We start from the raw sequence: 18381 nt of genomic DNA, 5'->3' as shown, positions 1-18381 counted from the left end.
TAGTTTATTTTTTTCACGACTGCAATCCAGTCAATGCTATTTTGCACGAGCTAAACTTGAAAGTGACATCTGTGTGATACTTCACCACACCATTGATCATAAACAGTGGACCATTTTCCTGCAACAATGTAAAATTATGCTGAAATTTGACTACGCCTTGAGCAAGATTAATGAGCTGACACTGAAAGTGGGTTTATTGTAGATTTATTTCCAATTATAAGTCATGTGTAGGTAAGTGAGAACAAAGTCTCTCTCCATACATTCACTTCCACACTCCTCTTTTTTGGGCTAGTGACATACAAACACTCATTTCTGGGGGTATGTAGCACTTCAGGACCTTTCACTGTGTTGTGAAATGGTAGTTTAACAGCATGGTTCCAATCCAAGCACAAGCCCCCAGCAAACGGTTGTCAGTTCTGCACTAGACAGTCAGCCTCAATACCGATTGGCTGGACGTTACCATTCAGATCACCAGATGGTCCTCTTAACCCCTGCCCACACTGATCTCTTAACACCCTGTGAGGCCTTCACATCAGCCCAGTGCAGACGCGTGTTGGGCACATCGTCCTCCACTTCAGGTTCCTTACGGGCACCGAGCTGCGGTCGTGCCACCACGATCGGCAGAGCACCTTGTTCTCCCCTGAACTCCACAACATTCAGATGCTTCTTATCAGCGAGATTCTGATGAGTCTCCTGTAGAAAAAGAGGAGAAGAAGTCGGTTATAAGACTGAAAAATACACTGGCACAGTTAAGAGGGTCCTTAGTGTACTGTGACCATTCATACTTACAGGAATAGTTCACCCAAAAATGAAAATGTACTCTCCCTCAGGCCATCTAAGATGTAAATGAGTTTGTTTTGAACAGATTTGAATGTTTTAACATTACATTTCTCCAATTCTGTTCAGATGAAGAAACCGACTCATCTACATCTCTGATGGCCTGAGGGTGAGTCAATTCTCATTTTTGGGTGTACTACCCCTTTAAGGTCCTAGTGAACAATAGATTATTCTTTAGTGAGGCCAAAGAGTGAGGATTCAGCAAACTGACACGATTTAGATTTAGACTGAATTCTTTCCAATTGTTTCTTAAAGGAGTTCCTGGATGTTTAAGTTTATTGGTCTTGGGACATTCACCAAAACCATCTATCTGATTTAAGTACCAGAATCAGGGATGGAGTATTGCACAAATGTCATTTATGAAAGTTAAATCATGAATCTATTTGATTTAAGTCTGTTAAATATTAACATCAATAATACAAATTACAACAATACCAGGTACTCTCCAAGTAATTTCAGTAAGTAAATATTGCTGCAAGATATTAAGCAAATAATAATCAAAGAAATGGTTAAGACGTTTCATGATATTATTGTAATCTGATTAATACTAACCACATATAAACATTAAGACGTTTGACAGAAATGTGGTTCCAAGACTAACAGAAGATGTTGATTGTGAAATACAAAATACTTGGCAAGATCATGGTCACTTTATCAAATAAACCACTAAGATGTGTACAAAGACTGATCTGATTGGCTATTGATCTGTTGAAATCTCTCACCTGATTGGCCAGGCCGTGGAAGAGAGCCCTGGTTATGTTGAGGAGGTTAACTGAACCATCTACTTTAGCATACATATCCTCGATCCCAATCAGCTTACAGAGAGTGATTACTGCCCGATGACAACGCAGACCATATCCTGAAAGAAAGAAAAAAATCAGATCAAACAGAAGAGAGAAGGTGAAGGTCTTTTACATTTTTACTGTCACATTATTTTCTTCAGTGGAACACAACACCAGATATTGCCCATTCTCTTTGACCTTAAGTGTATTTTTTTTGTCCAAGTCAACGGGAACCAAACTAGTCATACAGGTTTGGAAAAGCATGAGGGCGAGTAACCAAAATGGTTCATTTTAACTGCTGATAATATACAGAAATGCATTAAATCACACGGCACATTTTCATCTAATTTCAAACTAAAATAAAAAAAATAGAGTCAACAAACATTTTCATGGGTGAGATTAAGGTAAAAGAATAGATGTCCAGGGTAAGTGTGATCCACATTACATAACAAAAATGGGAAATCATCAAGGGAAGATCATGGTTCCCAGAGTTCCAGGTCCAATCATAACAGCTCCTGCCAGGTTTCATTACTAAGGTGTCAGTGGTGATACATGGACTCTGAGAATTTGAGTCCCATCAGAGCTGAACACAGAACTCAATTACCATCAGCCCCATCTCGAATCTGAACATCATAATGTCAGCTCTGATGTCAGGAATGAAACAAACCCTTCATGGCTCAATAGATGAAATCTATATGTGGGTACTGTTCTGGGATGCGTTTTCCAAAAGCATCATTTGCTAACCATATTCACAAGCTCCATCGAACTCTACTGCTAATGACGGGACTTGCAACCAGGGTTGCTATTTGGAAACGCACCCCTGGATATCAGGAAAACATTTGCTTGAAGAGTTTAATTGGCATATTGGTACTTTGTCAACACTGACATCAAACGTGCAGCATGTAGTCACTAAATTAGAATACTACCCAATAAAAAAAACAATCCACTGTGGGCACAGGAGACGTACACAACCACTAGATCTGAATAGCAAGTACACTAGTCCTAGATGATCCCACCAAAATCAAACAGAGTTGGGATGTGGTACGTGGATGTGCAAATGTACCCCTGCAAAATCTAATTTTAAGGTAATCGTATTGCAAAACATACATGATGAGCTCAGTAACATACTGGGCACGCAGATCTGTTATCAAGCAAACTGTGATTTTTCACGCACATGCCAGGTTAAGCCACTTACCCTTGTTCTGTTTATTCATTCTGAGTGTGGTCCTTTTAAACTGCGACTCAATGTCATGATATACTGCACATGAGGGTAAAAAGATCATAATGATTAAAAATGAACAACAAATACAAGGAAGCTGCAAATTCAGTGTCATATAAAAAACTTCTCTAAGTTTTTATTTATCGTCATCAGTTTTGAAAAGTGTGCTGCTGTGTTGTGGAAACATTGATACATTTCTTGCCGTATTATTTGACAAATAGAAAGTAAAAAAAAAACCATCACTGATTTGAATTAAAAACCTTTTTTAAGAAAAATCTTTACTCTTACCTTTGATCTATTTAATGCATGCTTGCTGAATAGAAGTATTTAAATATATACATATAAATATATACATACACAGAATGTAATTTCAGCAAGTTGCGTAGGAAAAAGGGTTTGGGTGGTAAAAATTAAAAAAGATATTTATTTTAGTATTTCCAAGTTAATGTACTGTACATCTCTGAAATAAATTAAAAACTTATTTTTGGTAATCAGAGGAACCATAATTTCTGCACATTTTTGTAAATTGGATTAAAATATTTAAATAAAACAGTAAAAAGCAAATAATAATATAAAAATGTTGCTTAATTTTATATCACCAGCAAAATCAATGTGAATATTTTAATTACTTAATTAATATATATCACCCAGCCTTTAAAGAGCGCTCTCAAATATACAAATATCAAAACATGGAAACTATATATTATGTAAATAATTAATGCTGTAACAAGGTAGAATCCTTCTCTCAAACCGCACACAAAAGCACATGTATACATGTGAGATTTACGATGTCTGTTTGTTATATGATAGTCAGTGACGCACGTGTGTAACACTCGCACACGCGCAAAGAGTAGTAAGTGACTCACTGGTGTGGTTGTTGTATCTCTCAATGTAGTAGAGATAATGCATGGCTCGGTTTTTTGCCTGTAAAACAAAGCAGCATGTTTAATGTCAAGATGATTTCACTGTAACCTGATCTAGTAGCTCTAACACAAACGCTACGGGTTCAAATCTTGTAAGTGTGTCATTGGAACTGAGGAATTATTGAGCTCACAGCCCCGTTCTGTCACTATTGTGCCCTTGAGCGAGTCATTTAACCTCAGTTTGCTTCAGGGGGGAATTGTGCCTGCAATTAGAGTCCGGTATGTGAGTTTATGTGTGTGTGAATGAGTTTGCATGTGACCATGGCTTACTTTTCTAAGTGCGGTGTTCTTGTCTGCTGCTTTCCCCAGTGCAAACCCTGCAGAGAAGGGAATAAAACAGCTCATTAACACTGATTATAGCCATTGTTTTCTTACCGGCCACATATTAAACTACTGCATTGTTCCACATGCTCCAGACCAGAGATGGCCTTAGTTGAGGCAGCTATATAGATTAAAGCATTTAGCCTTCAGAAAAAAATCACATGTATGCATTTGTATTACCTGCGGCTCCATTTCCATTGCCCACAGCGACTAGAGCACTGATGGATCTCTTCCTGCTTTCTTTGGCCGTGACATTAAACACACTCTTGACCTGTCAGTCAAAGAACAAACATAATATATGACTGCAGGGGATCCATTTCTGTATGTGTGCATCCTTTAAGCAACCACCAGAAGGCAGTACAAACTCACTGAAAAACACTAATACGCTCCAATGAAACATCTCAAATACTGCAGTCATTGTCAGACACACACACACACACACACACACACTCTCTCTCTCTTTTTTCCCCTCAGGCTGCAGATACATGCGTAATTGCATTGTATAAAGTACTTGTACAGTATAAAAGCTTTCTTGCTCCTGCTACTTACTGCAATCTGTTATGTAACGTTTGCTGTAGGAGTATTATTGATATGATGAGATCTTTGTGCTGAAAGAAAAAGCCACCCACTGGCAAGAACTAAACATGTTCAGACAAAGTTGCAAGGTGGATTTCAGCCTATTCAAAGAGCTCAAGCACAAAAGTTACACAGCTGATTATGTCCTAAACCAGCAGTTATCAAAAATCATTTTATAGTGCCATATCTTGTTTCATTATAATATTCAAATGGTCAGACATATTAGTCTCATACTACAGAAAACCTGGGTTTAAAACAGTGTCTACGGTAATGTCTCCTCTTTTAAATAAAGTATTATTCTGACAGAAAAGAAAGTACATCACTTAAAGTGCCACTGCGTACCCCACTAGGAAGTTTACGTGGTTTATCCTCATTGCACGGTTCATTTGGATTTTTTGCTTTCATAGTTCATAACAAAATAAATATGGTTGTGTGAGGATAATGATTACTGCAGGTAGGTCTGCATGCAAATACAAGAGATTTCACAATATCTAAATAAATCGGCTAAAAAATGTTTATTAATCCCTCTTGCTCATGTGCAAACAGTTAAACATGCCTGAGATTGCCAAAGATGGTCCTAAATCTTCAGTATCATTCAATTTCACTTTTTAAGGTGCACCATTTCTGGTTATCAGCAATTTTAATGTCTCATCGCCACACAATCCTTCCGAAATCATTCTAATATGCTCATTCAGTGCTCAAGAAACATTTCTTACTATTATGAATGTTAAACAGACACATTCCTTTCAGGTTTTTTTTTCTTTTCTTTTTTTTCTGATGAATAGAAAGTTCCAATGAACAACATTAATTTATAACAATATAAAAGTCTTTACTGTAAGTTTTGAGCAATTTAAAGGGATAGTTCACCTTCATTTGGTCCCTGTTGACTTGCAAAGTGTTTTTTTTTTTTTCATACTGGAAGTCAATTGGAACCAGCAACTGAAGGGGAACTATCCCTTTAATAGATTCTTGCTGAAAGTATTTTTATTTTTATTTTATTTCTGAAAACAAATTATAAATCACACTTAGTCTGAATGATGTGTAAATTGTCAAGGATAACACATTTTTCTATTTAGTCACAAATGTTTATATACTGAGGTATCTACTGTATAAACTGGTTATTTCTAGAATCCAAGATAGTCTTGGGGTGCAGACTTAAACCCATATTTTACATACACGCACCGGCCACTTTATTAGGTACACCTGAGCATCAGAATGGGGAAGAAAGGGGATTTAAGTGACTTTGAACGTGGAATGGCTGTTGGTGCCATACGGGCTGTTCTGAGTTTTTCAAAAACTGCTGATCTACTGGGATTTTCACACACAACTATCTCTAGGGTTTACAGAGAATGGTCTGAAAAAGAGATAATATCCTGTTAGCGGCAGTTGTGTAGATGAAAATGCCTTGTTGATGTCAGAGGAGAATGGGAAGACTGGTTAGAGATGATAGAAAGGCAACAGTAACTCAAATAACCACTCGTTACAACCAAGGTATGCAGAATACTATCTCTGAATGCACAACACACTGAACCCTGAAGCAGATGGGCTACAGCAGCAGAAGACCACACAGGATGCTGCTCCTGTCAGCTAAGAACAGGAAACAGAAGCTACAATTTGCAAAGGTCCAATCCAAAATTGGACAACAGAATATTGGAAAAACTTTGCCTGGTCTGATGAGTCTGGATTTCTGCTGCGACATTCAGATGGTAGGGTCAGAATTTGGCGTAAAGTACATAAAAGCATGGATCCATCCTGCCCAACCGTCCCAACGGTTCAGGCTGGTGTTGGTGGTGTTATGGTATGGGGGATATTTTCTTGGCACACTTTGGGCCCATTAGTACCAATTGAGCATCGTTTAAATGCCACAGCCTGAGTATTGTTGCTGACCATGTACATCCCTTTATGATTACAGTGTAGCCATCTTCTGATGGCTACTTCCAGCAGGATAATGCACCATGTCACAAAGCAAATCATCTCAAACTGGTTTCTTGAACATGACAATGAGTTCACTGAACTTAATTGGCTTCCAGTCACCAGATCTCAATCCAATGGAGCAGATTTTGGACGTGGTGGAATGGGAGATTCGCATCATGGATGTGCACACGACAAATCTGCAGCAACTGTGTGATGCCATCATGTCAATATGGACCAAAATCTCTGAGGAATGTTTCCAACACCTTGTTGAATCTAAGCCAACAAAGAATTAAGGCAGTTCTGAAGGCAAAAGGGGTCCAAACCCGGTACTAGCAAGGTGTACCTAATAAAGTGGCAAGAGAGTGTTTATAAACATTGCTCAGAGAAAAAAAATAAAAGAGTCATCCACAACCCCATCTGTATCTCTAGTGCCTACTCTGTTGTATGTGAATCCACTGAAACACACATGACTGACTGATCAATACACTCACAGGAATCATTAGAGGTTATAGCATCTGACACTCTCTTTAAGATCCACCGCAATCTTTCTCTCGGTTTCTAAATCCCTGAAGTCTCAGTTATGGGACACTGCATGGTTTAATTGAAAGCACTAAATGAAAATGATGATGGGGACAAAAAGAAGAACAATGTTTACTTAAAAAGAGAGAGAGAGAGATGGGTGGGAACTCCCACCTGCATTCTGTCAGTGTGATGGTGAAACACATGCCATCTGTTCAGACCGCTTACACAAGCACACACACACACACACACATACACACACATCAGTAACAGCAGAGCAGTTCTCCTCTGATGGAAAACTGAACACAAACGGATCCAAACAATGACAGGGGTTTGTATAGACACACATGCACATCTGCTCATTAGCTTTCTTGGTCTTGGTCATGTCATTATGCAATTACTACAACCATTCTCTCAACCCGCAATTATCATTTAAATGAAATGCAACCACTCCACCTCTGCATGCTGCTCAGGAACCAAAAATGCATACAAGTGTGTTCATCTTTGCTGATTAGCTATTATTAATTAGCTTTTATAAATGTACCACAGTCTCAACACCATAGATATTGTGTCAGACATATTAGTTGGCAGAATTATTAAATCTCTCTCGTCAAATCCCCATTGTAATCACAGCAATTTTACTATATTGTTGGAAATATGGGTGTCGCAGCACTTTTTTTTTTTAAATCTCTTAATAACTACTGAAGAGAACAACTCATAATATGTAAATCACTTTGGTGAGAAACTGTATGTGCAATCGACAAACAGATATCTGCTTTTAGGGGGAAAATATGTATTTGATGCCTGTTTTGGTTCTAAGCATAAAGTGTAAATGATGTCTAGAAAGTAACTTTGACCAAAGTGGAAAATATTTTAAAACAACGCTACAATGATACATACAATGATCATACTAACTATAGTGTAAAATATGCCAATGTAATGTAACTACAGTGTAAAATATACACTAAAAAAAATATACACTTTAACCTTGACTAATGCAAGGTACAAAAACAATGCAACTTTGACTGCAGTGTAAAATACGCCTACACAATGTAACTACATTGAAAAATATGCTGACAATTTAACCTAGATCACAGTGTAAAATATTTACAAATGTAAACTTAACTATAGTATAAAGCTAAAAAAAATAAAACTGAAATCATCATATGGCAACTATCGAGCTGTGCTTAACTTTAATTTTACAAAAATAAAATTGCTGCATGGTCCACAGTGAAGCACTGCACCGTTTCTTTTCTTTTATAGCTCATGATCCAGTGTTTTATAACTATAACAGAACAGTAAAGTCTGCTGACAATGTAGTCAAGTTCACAGTAGTCAGTTTTATAGTGTAAAACATGCCTAGTGCAACAACAAAATCAAAGTAATAAACTTGACTAGACAATGTAAAATGGTGTTTAAGATACAGAAAAAGAGAATGAGATCATTTAACCATTACCAAACATGATGAACTGCAGATGGGGGCCTAAAACTCTAAAAGTCTTCCTCTTGCTTTAATCTATCTCCATAACCGTTACATTTTTTTATCACTCTCTTCTAACTATCAGCCATATTTCTTGCCCTGCTCTGTCTGTCTCACTCTCTCAGTCTTGCTCATGTATCATCCACTCTAGAGCACTATGGCTCTCTTCCCTCTCTCTTGGCAGACGTTGCGTGTCCTTGGGAGAAGTTCTTGAGTTTACAAGAAATAGTTGGCTTAATTAATGTGGCTTTATGAGTACTTGGGCTCTTTCAGACTTTACTCGTGCCTTCTCTAGGACCCCCAGTTGACAGTGGGATGGAGGGAGGGAAAAGAGTGCCACTTTAAATGCAAGCCTGATAATGTCTCCAAGCTTTTCAGAAACACTTCAAATTAATCTGCGTCCACAGAGACAGAGGTCCTGGAGAACCGTGAATACTCTTCATTTCTGTGCAAGGCCTTCAGTGTGTCTATACTGGGTTATCTCTTAAGCTCTGGGGCAATGTGAGGGTGACACGCTGCCATGTGCCCGATCACATGCAAAATATAGTTGTCCAGACTCCGAGCTAATGTGCTGGACACTGCAAAAGACTGAGGGGGTCTGACTCACAGTCTGTGGTGGCTCATTCTAGTGACTAGTGCCAGCGGCCCTAAAATGTCAATCAAAATGACAGTACGAAAGAAATGAAGGAAGACAGAGAGATAGAACTGTTCTGTTCAAAACCTGAGCTGTCTTCATACTTCATAGGCATCACAGAGATGCTCTTGGTGTGAATTCTGTTCCAAAGGTTAGGTAACTTAATTATGTGGTCTGCTAAGATCCTATCCTTTCGGCAGCACTGCATGCAACTTTTGCAGAGACAGCAATTCTGTAACATACGATTACAAGCTAAAGCAAAAAAAAAAAAAAAAAAATCAAAGGTGCATTTGATTCAGTAATACTTTTATTACTTTAGTTCTTATTTATTTTATATTTTATTTACGATTTCAAATTATATATTTTGAATATATATATATATATATATTCAAATAAATGCTGTTTTTAATGTTTTCAACATTGATAATAATGAGAAATATTTATTGATGTTTCTTTAGCATATCAAAATGATTTTTCAATTAATCATGTGACACCGAACACTGGAGTAATGGCTGCTGTAAATTCAGCTGTGCATCACAGGAATAAATTACATTTTTAAATATATTGATTAATACTAATAATATGAAATATTAATATAAAAAATTATAGTAATAACGTTTCAATGTATTACTGTTTTTAAGGTATTCTTACAAATGCAGCCTTGGTGAACAAATTTCTTTCAAAAACATTTACAAATTTACTGAACTCAAACAGCAAAATGTGCAATTGGGAGCTGAAATTATGGAAGCAGAAATGGGCTCCCATATAAAATAAAATGTATAAATAAAAAATAATAAAATGACCTATTTCACCCAGAGTCTAATATATATATATATATATATATACACATACACACACACACACACACACACACACACACACACAAGTCTGCATTGAAACCCCACTCTGGATCTCACTTAAAGTGTATGATGCACACAGGTCCTGAAAGTTCCAAGTCATTTATGAGGTTCATTTCAATTAAGAGGCAGGTGTCTCAGACAACTGCGTGTGTAGGCAGTAAGCAATGAGGTAGCGCTCTAGGTTTTGGAACAGAGCTAATGCGAGCAAGAAGAAAGTAGATCACTTCATCTAAATCATCAGCCTTCCATTTGATTTCTTGCAATGTTCAGATAGGGAAGAAAAAACTTTGGCTGTAAACCTGTCCACTTCTTTGCCAACAAAGCTTTATGGAAATGAAAGAATCAGAGGACAAAAGAAAGACAATATGGAAAACGGAGTAAAGTAAAAGAGACGAGGACCCGAGGTGAATTGCTGTACTGATTTCCATTCTAAACTCAGCAACATTTCTGCCAAATGATCCTTGTGGTGCCAGCCAGGGGCACTATACAGAGATTTGTTTATCAACCGTTCATTGTTGTGTATAATTAGATAATTCTCCAGACACTCCACACTACATGGTAATTTTGTGCTGAGCAGATTTTGTGCCCCAACTGCCTCCCATTTCGGAGTATAAGAGAGTGGTTCAGAAGCTCTGAGATACACGCATGCAATCACAATCACAAGGGAGATTCACACAAATACAATTTTCTCTTGAATTAAAAAATGATGAGATGCTGTATCTCCAAAGCACATCTCTTTGACATCATCACACACATACTAGCTCTGTTCCTAACAGCATTATAAGGTCTTTTCCCAACATAAAGACTCTTTCCAAATAGTAGGCAGCAAAATTACCTCATTTTGGCAATTCTAAGGCAACACAGCATGCAGCCTTTGTGCATTAAGCAATCCCAAAATACACTGTGACGACCTCAGTAAAAACAAACCAAGGGAAAAATTAAGCGTTTTACAGTTTAAATTGTATTCTACTTCTCTGATGGCAAAGCTGTGTTTTCAGCAGCCATGACTCCAGACTTCATTGTCACATGATTCTACAGAAATCATTCTAATATGCTGATTTACTGCTCAAAATACATTTCTTATTATTGTCAATGTTGAAAACTGTTAATCTTGATTATAGATGGAGAGATTTTTTTTTTTTGATGAATAGAAAGAGCGTTTGTATCACACAGCAATCTTCTGCAACTTCATAAATTTCTTTAATGTTAATTTTTATTAATTTAAGATATTCCTGATAAATAAAAGCATTAATTTCCTTAATTTTTTAATTAAATATATATTTTGTCTGAATTCACAACGGCATTGGAATGGCTATCATTGGAGCAACAAGATAAAACAGATCAAATGAGTCACTTCTCACAGGTTTAAGAAAAATAATATTAGGTAATCAATAATTCATTATTTTTTTTTTTTTTTTTTTTAAGAAATCCAATAGAATCCTAATTCATACAAAAATCTTTTCATGCAGAATATTCCTTCTCAATCTTAAATTCAAAACATTATGGAATTTGTTTTGATGCAATTTGTGTTAGTATCATGTTAGTAAGATGCATGGTCCAGTTGTACTCACCTCTATCACGCGTGAATCAAAATCTTCATATGTTTCTGAAGGGAAAAAAGGGACAGAGCAAAGTCTTTATAAACAACAAAAAACACCAAAGGTCATCGGCACAGGTTGAGATAGCTAAAAACGGCTCACACAGCCTATTTGTTTTTGATCAGGGACAGCAAATGTGTTAAATTAGATTAGGTAAGCAATCTGTTATGACCTATAACCCCAGGGCGCTGAGGCTGCCGCAGTAACTCATTACAGGTGTTTCATTTTGCCCGCAAGAGACAAGCATATTTCCTCGATTTAATGAGGGGGTGTTGCTGTGGTGACTCAGGGGTGAGAAGTTGTTGGAGCAGATCTAGACATGATTTAGACTCCAGGCCTCACCCTCACTGGGCAATCCATCACCACTACTACTAGAGATTGCACCCCCATCCCTCTGGCCAATCGTACGACAGGAAATCTATTCGCACAGTAAGATGGTGAGCGGCAGAACAGAGATGAACAGCAGTGTAAATTACAAGCAGATTGCACTTTCTGCATCTCGTTTGCTTGTGTGTGAGTGTCTAAGCGACCAAAGAGTGTAGATGCAGGTGTTGCACCATACATTCAACTATGTTTTCAGCAAACTGTTTTACTATCCATAGTAAATCAACTATACATCCATGCATATGATTGAATAAAGTGTTTTCAGTAGAATGGGACAAATCAAAGAGCTGTTCAACACACACACAAACACACCTCCATTAGGCCCTGGATCTGGCGGACCCAGACTGATCCCACCCCAGGAGTAGCCGGTCCAGCCCCTCTCTCTCTTTATCTTAGTCTTCCTGCGTTTGTCCCATTCATCCCTCTGGCGTTCCAGAGCTGCGGTCACCTCCTTCTGCTCTGCCTCTCCTCGTTGTGATGGTTTCTGGATGGACCCATCTCTATACACTGGAGAATTCAGACCAGGCCACAGGTAGCCTGCACGACCTAAAGAGCACACATGGAATCACAAAAACACACGTTAAACACTATTATCGGTTTCTACCTGCTTTCAAGAAAATCTTCCATGAGCAAGTGTGAGAATGGGAGAAAAATAAATCGACAGATTCCCCTGAGGTCTTTTTAAGTGAAAGTAAATAATGCCACTCAATAACTGTGGCGCTCTGTGAGTGATGTCAGTTTAGGAGAAGGTAGGGTTCCTTCCAGCGGCAGATATAAACCTCTAAACTTGAAGCTGAGCTGTGATTGATATTCATTAACTGGCATAGTGGGTGCAAACACTTCAGGAAACGCTACCGACTGAAATGGACAGCTAATGGTGACTGCTGTTAATAGCCGTTTTAATGTAGTGCTGGCCTTAAATCTGTCCAGAATAAACTAGAACTGCTGAGCAATAAAAGAAGTTATTTTTAAGGCATTGTATGATTAAAAACAAACAAACATTTTCCTTAATGTTTGATTTACTATCCAAACATTTGCTACATAAGCTCACTCAGTCCCCTCATTCAGTATTATTTGTTGGCTGAAATGATATATCACCATTTACTGCTCACATTTGAAGTCTTAAAGTAGCAAACAGTAGACAAAATAGCCAAAGTTTAATTCTTTGGGTCAGAGAATGATGAGATTTGGGGTCAGTAAGAATTTATTTTTTATTTTTTTAAATCACATGACTACTTTGATTTAGCAAATACTAAACTGATCAAAAGTGGCAGTAAATACATTGATAATATTACAAAAGTTTTTTTTTTTTTGTACTTTCTATTAATTAAAGAAACCTGAAAATAATGCATCATGGCTTCCACAAAAGCAGTTGTTTTGCCTCTTTAAATTAATTATAAGAAATGTTTCTTGAGCACCAAATTAGCATATTAGAATGATTTCTAAAGAGACCACTAAAGACACTAAAGACTGGAATTTTCAAGAATCAATTACATTTTATAATATACTGAAACAGAAAACTTTTATTTTGAATTGGTAAAATATTTTAAATTGTAAACATATTTCACAATATTACTGTTTTTACTGTATTTTCTATTAAATAAAACAGCCTTGGCGAGAATAAGACACTTCTTTCAAAAACATTTATAAAAATCTAATAGCCCCAAATCCCCCTGCCCCAAAATCTCATAATAAATCAAATGTAAATTATGATTTTATTCTTTAAAAATTATCTTTATTTAAATTATAATGTTACAAGTACAAGCAATAAAAGTGTAAAACAAAGCCCCTTAAAATGTTTTTAAATCTGTGTTCTGTTAATGCTGTGAAGCAGGCACAGATGAGAGGATATTATAGGTAGGATGTACCTTCTCCAAGGTTCTGGCCTCGGTTGAGATCTTTTTTTACTTTACGTTTGGTTCTCTTTCCTCTTCCCTTTCTGGCTCCAGCGCCGGACTCAGCTAAGACACCCCGCCAAAGCTCATCAGCTGTCACTAAGGGAAGAAATGGATGTCAATGAATCACACACCTACAATCACATCACTAATACAGTCTATTAGACTCATACACACTCTAATATGATGAAGAATGAATAATAAAGTGTTAACCTGTGTATTTAGATAACGACTGCACAGTAAAATAATTCCAGCTGTTGGTTTTTCCCTGAAATTATGAACTTTCATCTACAGTATATTCTGTGTGTGTGTGTTTAGAGTAGTTGGGTAATCTGGGATGTTGGGAGTTGTTTGATGTTGTCCTGATTTAATTAGGACTTAATTAGATGAGACCGAGAGGCCTGCCAAGCTTAATGAAGCATCCGATTCCAACAAAAGCAATTCAAGAAATATCATAATTCTATCTGACAACCAAACATCCCCAAAACACACTGACGCACACACTCATGTCCGTACATGCAATCACACCATCTGCAAGAAAGACGATGAAGGCACATCCCTATGCAGTTTTTTAAGTAAAAACAAAAGAAACAAAAGGTTTTGGATGATTTTCTTTATAACTGTATTATTTTCTAAGCTTGCACTATTCAATGAAGAGGTTAGGGGAACAACAAAGATAGCATATATTAAAGGAAAAGAGGTTGAAAAGAAATTAATTTAAATTAAAAGTCATATAGTCTGATTTCATGGTCCAGCAAAGACAGTTGGTGACTCTGCAAAACAGTTTCTGTGCTTCACTTCTACAATATTTTCCATATTAGCATAATTCTCGTTGAAGCAAAGCATGCATAAACCCACTCCAGAGTCCCTACAGTATTTATACAGACCAACGATATATAAAATAAATATAAAAAAACACCTGAGATAAGCATTAATTTATCATTTATATACCATTATAATTTTTATCATCATTTTGAATTAGCTCTTATTTTTAGATATTTTGTTTTTATTTTACTGTAATTTTAATTATTTTGCTATGTAGTAGTTTTAGCTTTTAATAAATTCAGTGTTTAAAGTTATTTCAACATTTTCTTTTAGTTTTTATTTTGTTACAGTTTTTTTTTTTCAATGAACAAAAAAGGAGTTTAATTATAACCCTGAACTGCATGGCAATGCTGTGGTCTCGTTCAATCACATGGAAATAAAATAAAACTATATTGATTTCTTTTGCTTATTGATATTGCTTATTGAATGCTTTACTCATCTTCCACAGTAATTTAATCATTTTACAGATCGAGAGACTAGTGGTCGACCGATATATCACCAAGGCCGATAAGTTTTTCTTCTTGGCAGAATATTGGCTTTATATTGGCCCCCTGCTTTCCAAGATATCAGCATCAGCTGTCAAAAAAACTATATCGGTCGACCACTACCTGTGACCTATGGGCTGCCAACCCTGATCCCGAAGCAATCAGGCACCATCACTCAGGGATCTTGATTGACACTCACTAAAATCAAACAAAGAATATCATAGCTCCTTACATTTGTTGAAGAAGCTTGAATGTCTGTTCTGCTGCAGGGCGGCAACGACTGGAGCATACTGGGGGGGACGGTTGCTTGCCAAATGGGAGAGGTGAGCAGCGCCCCCTAGAGCTCTCAGAGCTCCGACACCTGTTGACAAGCGTGACAGAGGACAGGGCATATCAGGAAAGAAAATTTAAACATTTTGATCTATACCAGTATACAGCACAAAACCAGATACACAGAATTTACTATCTATTCTACTGACTATACACATCCATGTATATTCAACACCTAAAAGTACAGTTTTTATTATTTTTAATATCTAATAAACATGGCATCTAAGCGGTTAGAAGCTTATGCCACCTCTCTACTGAAATCTTAGTTCACACCTCATGCACAATACCTTCCAGATCACTGGAAGATGCATATACATGCATTATACAGTGCATAAACCACCACAAAAACAAACCAATAAAAACAAAGAGTACATCTATTGTGCACAAAACATTTGATAAAGGCTTTATCTGCTTCTCTGTTAAGGTCAAAGCCCCTGAAACTGCAATACTGAATACATTAGTCATTTATAGTACACTAAACACAAGCAAAAACTGACATACTTAGCAGCTACTTGCAGTTTTTCAACTGTAAGATCAGAATTCTCATACTTCAGATATGGAATGATGAAGATATTTAAAACAATTAAAAGGAGACATTACGTATGAATGATAATGATAACAACAACAAGAAAAATAATAATACGTTACATATTAAAATAAGCGTCACATGCTTCAAATTTCAGAGGTCACTGTGACAATTTACTGACAGCTATTGCAGAGATGTCTATGATGGTTAGGGCAGACATTTTGTAGTATCTGAATGAGGGATAAAATCATTTTTGAGTTATGTATTTATTTATATTTTAACAAACCATCAAATTTTTTTCTGCTCTGACGGGGACTGTTAGCATGTTGACACTAGCTTTATCTTCAAACCTCTTATAAACTACACATTATTTACATGGAACTCTCACCAAACTCAAAGACAACCACCAATAGAGGTACAAATAAACGTTAATTAAAACAAGAGTTATTAAAAATGCACCTTCAAATGACAACCGGAGGACACAGCACAGCCTTGTGACCGCCGCCATGTTCGGATGCTGAGGGGTCCTCGCGCCGGGCGTGCTGTCCAAACCTGTGCCTGCGTAAAATTACAGTTTATCTTTTATAAACTACGATGAGTAAAATTATTAATTTTAAAAGCGAATGGCTTCACTATATTATATTATATTATATTATATTATATTATATTATATTATATTATATTATATTATATTATATTATATTATATTATATTATATTATATTATATTATATTAAGCTTTATTAACACTGAGTCAGTAGCATAACCACAGTTTAGTAGTAGCCGGCTACTTACAGATTATATTTTATAGAACCATAGGCCTGCATACTGTTAGTAGGCTTATTGCTTTTTGACATGTAAGCCTACAAAGAAAAAAATGGTTTTGGAATATTAAAAGTGATTGTTTTGGGTAAAGTACTTATTTAAATCTAGTTTAATGCTATTTTATCATTCCTGACCCCTTTTTTTTAAAAGTAGACCTGCTTGGGTGTAATTTTGGGCGTAAAATTGGATTAAGCCCACGCTTGCAATTACCCTATCAAATGTAACATTTGCATCAAAGAGCTGAGGGTTATGATCTGGAGCTCTCTCCAGGGCACACATTAATGTCTGTGCTGTCTTCTGGGACATTACACCCATCTGTGCTCTGCAGGTGATACAGCACTAGATTGGAGGAATGACACCTGCAAGCTCAGTACAGCCTTGCCTCATATTCTTTAATCAGCAGCTCCATTATCAGCTGTAGTCAGACTGTGTCCTGTTCAGGCTACATCGGAATTACAGGGGAACCTGCCGGTAAGAGGTGACTAGAGTATCTGAATCAGTGAAAAATTGATCATAAAGTGAAAGAGAGAGAGTATATTAAGAGAAACGAGAGGGGTAAGAAGCTGTCACATTCCACTCGCTAGTTCCCTATGGCATAAAGCAGTAGCCTTTATTATAAACATTTATTTCATCACTACCAGAGGTCTTTTAAAAATTGTGATGTTTGTGACTCAATGTCACAGTTACCTGTAGCATGATTATGAGGTCGCACATTAAAATAGCATTCAGACATTAAACAAATACAGAATTATTTAACAAATAAATAGCAATAAAAACGGGGTCTTTTATTCTTTTTTCTATCATGTCTCATTTATGGTATTATTGTTCAATAAAACCATGAAAACCATTTTTGTACTTGAAATGAAACAAATATTTACTGGAATGAAATTAGGTAAAAAAAAAAAACATTGACCTTATTTTATTTTAAGTAATTGGCAAGGCAACATTTCTTATTTTCATTTAGCTTAACTTGAAGAATTAAAATGACAAATTAATATTTAATTAAACAAAAACGAATGAAAATGATGAACACAATTACAAAAATGTCAACTAAAATTAAAGAGAAAACAAACTATACAAATCTAATTCCAAATAACGAACTGTAATAATATATAAATTATATACTAAACAATTCTTGGTACTTTTAGGATTGGTAACTTAAATACAGAACTAAATAAAATGTAAAAAAGTAAAAAAAAAATGTAATTAAAAAAATCATCATCAGGAGAATATGAGGTCTATGTGTGTGCATGCATATAAAATTGAACGGAATATAATTAAAATTGTGCTTTACCTCAGGGAACTTAAGGGACACTTCACTATATTAACATTATTTTTGTGACAGCTATAGAAAAGGTTGACTCCCTAGTTAGTGCACTAGTGCAAGCTGACTAAGCGAGAGAGGGTGAGAGAGAGAGAAAGAGAGAGAGAGAGAGAGAAGAGCAAGGG

The 18381-nt window shown here is 36.4% G+C and overlaps 1 protein-coding gene across 2 annotated transcripts; it reads right to left on the bottom strand.

Annotated features, from left to right (window-relative positions):
• Window positions 1-188: 188 nt before the first annotated feature.
• mrps5 (mitochondrial ribosomal protein S5) lies at window positions 189-16660 on the bottom strand. 2 transcript variants are annotated; one of them, XM_026285598.1, is made up of 11 exons: window positions 16568-16660; window positions 15485-15613; window positions 13916-14041; window positions 12360-12593; window positions 11637-11671; window positions 4263-4353; window positions 4032-4078; window positions 3705-3762; window positions 2815-2877; window positions 1560-1696; window positions 189-693 (listed from the first exon to the last, which is right to left on the bottom strand). In XM_026285598.1, the coding sequence occupies exons 1-11, from the start codon at window positions 16614-16616 to the stop codon at window positions 469-471; spliced, it is 1194 nt and encodes a 397-aa protein (XP_026141383.1). In that variant the 5' UTR covers window positions 16617-16660; the 3' UTR covers window positions 189-468. The 2 variants fall into 2 exon arrangements, with proteins under 2 accessions (XP_026141383.1, XP_026141382.1); XM_026285597.1 differs by having other exon boundaries at window positions 15485-15625; window positions 16568-16658.
• Window positions 16661-18381: the final 1721 nt, after the last annotated feature.

This window comes from Carassius auratus, chromosome 17 (genome assembly GCF_003368295.1).
Source record: "Carassius auratus strain Wakin chromosome 17, ASM336829v1, whole genome shotgun sequence".
NCBI classification, from domain to species: Eukaryota; Metazoa; Chordata; class Actinopteri; order Cypriniformes; family Cyprinidae; genus Carassius; species Carassius auratus.
Note: the sequence above shows the minus strand (reverse complement) of the source record. Positions and strands in the feature narration are given on the sequence as shown.